This window comes from Argopecten irradians, chromosome 8 (genome assembly GCF_041381155.1).
Source record: "Argopecten irradians isolate NY chromosome 8, Ai_NY, whole genome shotgun sequence".
NCBI classification, from domain to species: domain Eukaryota; kingdom Metazoa; phylum Mollusca; class Bivalvia; order Pectinida; family Pectinidae; genus Argopecten; species Argopecten irradians.
In genome coordinates this window covers 23,806,695-23,809,909 of record NC_091141.1, presented here as the reverse complement: position 1 = coordinate 23,809,909, position 3,215 = coordinate 23,806,695, and the positions used below count along the sequence as shown (strand labels likewise).

Genomic DNA, 3,215 nt, shown 5'->3' with positions numbered 1-3,215 from the left:
TCTGAGCGTTTTCAGCAATGAATGCGATTGATAACATAATTACATGGTATATATCAAAATATTTTCTAAAATAAATGTTAAGTTTGTTCCTCTGTTTATTGACCTGTGCATCAACAAAATGTATAATGAAATTAAGACAACGCTTATTCCAATACTTGTTATACCGAAAAAAATAACCCAAATACATGTAGTTGTAACAAAAATAAAACTAAAAACTGTATAATGCTGCCATGTTTTAATTTATCTTATCCAAATGACACTACCGAGTTATTTATCCTACAACAGGTCCATTATGATGGTGGTGATGCAGTTCAGCAGCGATATGCTGAAACGGAAAACGTAGAACATTTTATACACATTATATTATAAACAAAAGACACACTGGTATTAACCTTTGGTATGTATATCTCCGGCGTAGATATATGTCAAAGGTTTAAATACTTTAAAGGAAAGATAACTATATCGTATTACTGGTAATATATATAACCTTTGTTATGCATATCTTTAGAGTAAAAATATGTTTAAGTTTTAAATACTTTAAAAATAATTGTGCCTTAATGATTATTTATAAAAGGTTCACATAACAATAGAATTACAGGTATACTTACCGTTGACATGTAATGTAAGAAGACATGCGTTTCAGCTGGTGACGAAATATCTGGGAAAATCATCAACAATTTTTACTAATGTATGAAGTTTTAAATTACAGAATGCTTTTGCAAGGAATAAAAGACATATTTTTGAGTAATTATATATGGATTTCGGCCTAAAATCTTACTTTCGTCAGTCAAAACACGACACTGAATACATGTTCTCATAAAATCTTACGTTTCTGAAGTTTCAGAATTTTGTATAATCTTACGGAAATATAGAAAAACGAACCAATCGAAATCAATGGAAAAAACTGTCAAATTCACGAATCATGTATACTATTAATTGTAAACATATTATGCTAATCAACACGTTTGTCCCCTTAATATAGCTTCGCAAACATTCCTTAAGCTTAATAACTTTAAAAAGTCCAGTCTTTAGATATTACAGAGTTAGCTCCCTTGCGGGTAGGTACCCATTGAGACGTCATTATTCTGTGGGCGCGTTTCATATCGTTTTCTACGAAAATGATGACTTACGTCCGCAAATATAAGACGTCATAATCAAAACCTACTCGCAAGGGCAGATAACTCTATCATATACAAATACTGAATAAAACAAAGCGAGAGGTAATCACTTACGTTCAACTAAGGCGAAGACTTTCGAGTATCCGACTTGTTCTATATAAGCTGTAACTGTCCCATTTTCAGCTGCCTTAGCTAGATTTAACATCAGAGATTGATCTTCAGAAGATAACTGCTGAAACGCAGCGTTACCGGTCATAGTATTGATGATGTTTTGGAGGCTTCGTCGGCCGACCTGTTGATGCAATGGAATATTGTTTTGGTTTGTTGAATAAAATGGTTTGTTTGGGTCAATTTCATTATTTTTCTAATGCAATTTGCACGTATTTGTTGTAATCGTTAATGTAAAATGATACAATCTGTGTTACCAAAAGTATAAAGACAATTTATTATTGTTTTATTTTTAAACCTAATCGATGCTCTCCTAATCTACGATCTCATAATTCAAAAGAAGGAAAGACCCTACCGCTGGCATAGTTGTTGTTTCTTCCTGCCCGAGTTCCTATTAAAAGATAATGACATTACATACAGATTTCCGTTGCTCTTTAAACAACGATCACATACAACGTGTAAAACTCTAAGAAGACCACATTTTAATCATTTACTATAAAAAGATAGCGAACAACTTGTTCCAACATTCCTGTCATACCGGCCATGCTTTGTAATGAAACTCTCTAACGAGTAATTGAAAGGCGAATGAATACATTTAGTTCTACATAGCGATGGATGTGGTATGAAGACTGAACATTTTGAGTCTAATTGAATTATCATATGATCTGACTAACACGGGAAACAAATATCACGAATTCCTTATTTCCTTGCACTAATGAAAAATTTCAACGTCTCGATCTCGCTCAATAAAATATAACTGGTATTCATCAAGAAACAAGGAACATCCTCTATTTATTTGACACGCAGATATTTTTATGTCTGAAATATTTTGTTAATAAAAAAAATATATATATGTAAATACCACAATGAGATATTTTTCAAGCAGGTGAGCCTCCTGTTTGTTGATTTAATTCACATCTGTAATGGAATAGCATATTTAGTATTTCCAGTGGTTTCTTTGTTTTTCATTATTTTCGCAATGACTTTAGCAGACCTATTTGTAACGGTAATAGTTAATTAATTCATATATATTTCTTTATCTTTCTGAAGATTCTTCAATACAAAACATCTACATGTTTTGTGAATACATGCTATACAATATATCTAATTATATTATATTGCGGTGTGTTTTGCTTGCTCCTGATTGGCTTTTTTTTTTTTTTTTTTTTTTTTACAATTTGATTTTGATTATATTTCAATAATGTCCATTTGCGAAGAAAATGGAGATAACCGAGGCAGAATGACTATCGGTTTGTCGTCAGAATAGTGATGAGTTCCGAAATGGAACGAGTCGCCATATTTTATTTTCAACTGAAAACAAGTTACTCTGATATAGCATTCCTTTGAGCTGCTGAATTTTTGTCATGGATGTATCGGTCTACGGATGCGATATATATCCGATGTCTAATTCTAGAAACCTGAATTGTTCGCTTAGATGCTCCAAGACTTGTTCTGCAATCTAATGTTCTGTACGCGCATAATGGCGTAACTATGGAATTCCCTGAACATTCCAGAAGCCCCACCCCCTCCGGTTGTACTAGAAACCGCAATCAGCGATACATTTTATTGTTTATTATCGTTACAATGCTTGAAAACATAGTGTGATTACAAATAATAATTAAATTGGGTCTAATAACAGCTCTTTCTTGTTATTATAAAATCCGTCAACTAATGACGAGGAAACTTTTACATTTCATTGTAAAGTTTCGTACTGTCAACTGAATATTGTCAAAACGCAATTCTGTCATCTGTGAAAAGGTAAAATGTAAAGTATTCAAAATTTAAGCGTGAACTAGAAGTATTCCCATACGCCATTGCGATTACGCTATTTTGAACGCAAACAGAGAAATTTAAATTCCAACAGCTTCTGTTTAACTCTCGCGTCAACATCTGTCTGCGTAGAAGCTTAAATGTATGGTCTATTATGTC

At 32.5% G+C, this 3,215-nt stretch overlaps 1 protein-coding gene across 1 annotated transcript; it reads right to left on the bottom strand.

The window, feature by feature from the left end:
- Positions 1–220: 220 nt before the first annotated feature.
- LOC138328825 (uncharacterized) lies at positions 221–2,426 on the bottom strand. The gene is made up of 4 exons (XM_069275555.1): positions 1,642–2,426; positions 1,233–1,410; positions 609–658; positions 221–325 (listed from the first exon to the last, which is right to left on the bottom strand). Exons 1-4 carry the CDS (start codon positions 1,648–1,650, stop codon positions 272–274), a joined length of 291 nt encoding a protein of 96 aa, XP_069131656.1. The 5' UTR covers positions 1,651–2,426; the 3' UTR covers positions 221–271.
- Between the last annotated feature and the right edge of the window lie 789 nt (positions 2,427–3,215).

Bases quoted from the DNA above. Each gene is read 5' to 3' on its own strand.
- LOC138328825 (XM_069275555.1), bottom strand. The intron at 659-1,232 runs GTAAGTGATTAC...TGATTTTCCCAG, and splicing joins AGTCTTCGCCTTAGTTGAAC to ATATTTCGTCACCAGCTGAA. The intron at 326-608 runs GTAAGTATACCT...TTTCCGTTTCAG, and splicing joins TCTTACATTACATGTCAACG to CATATCGCTGCTGAACTGCA.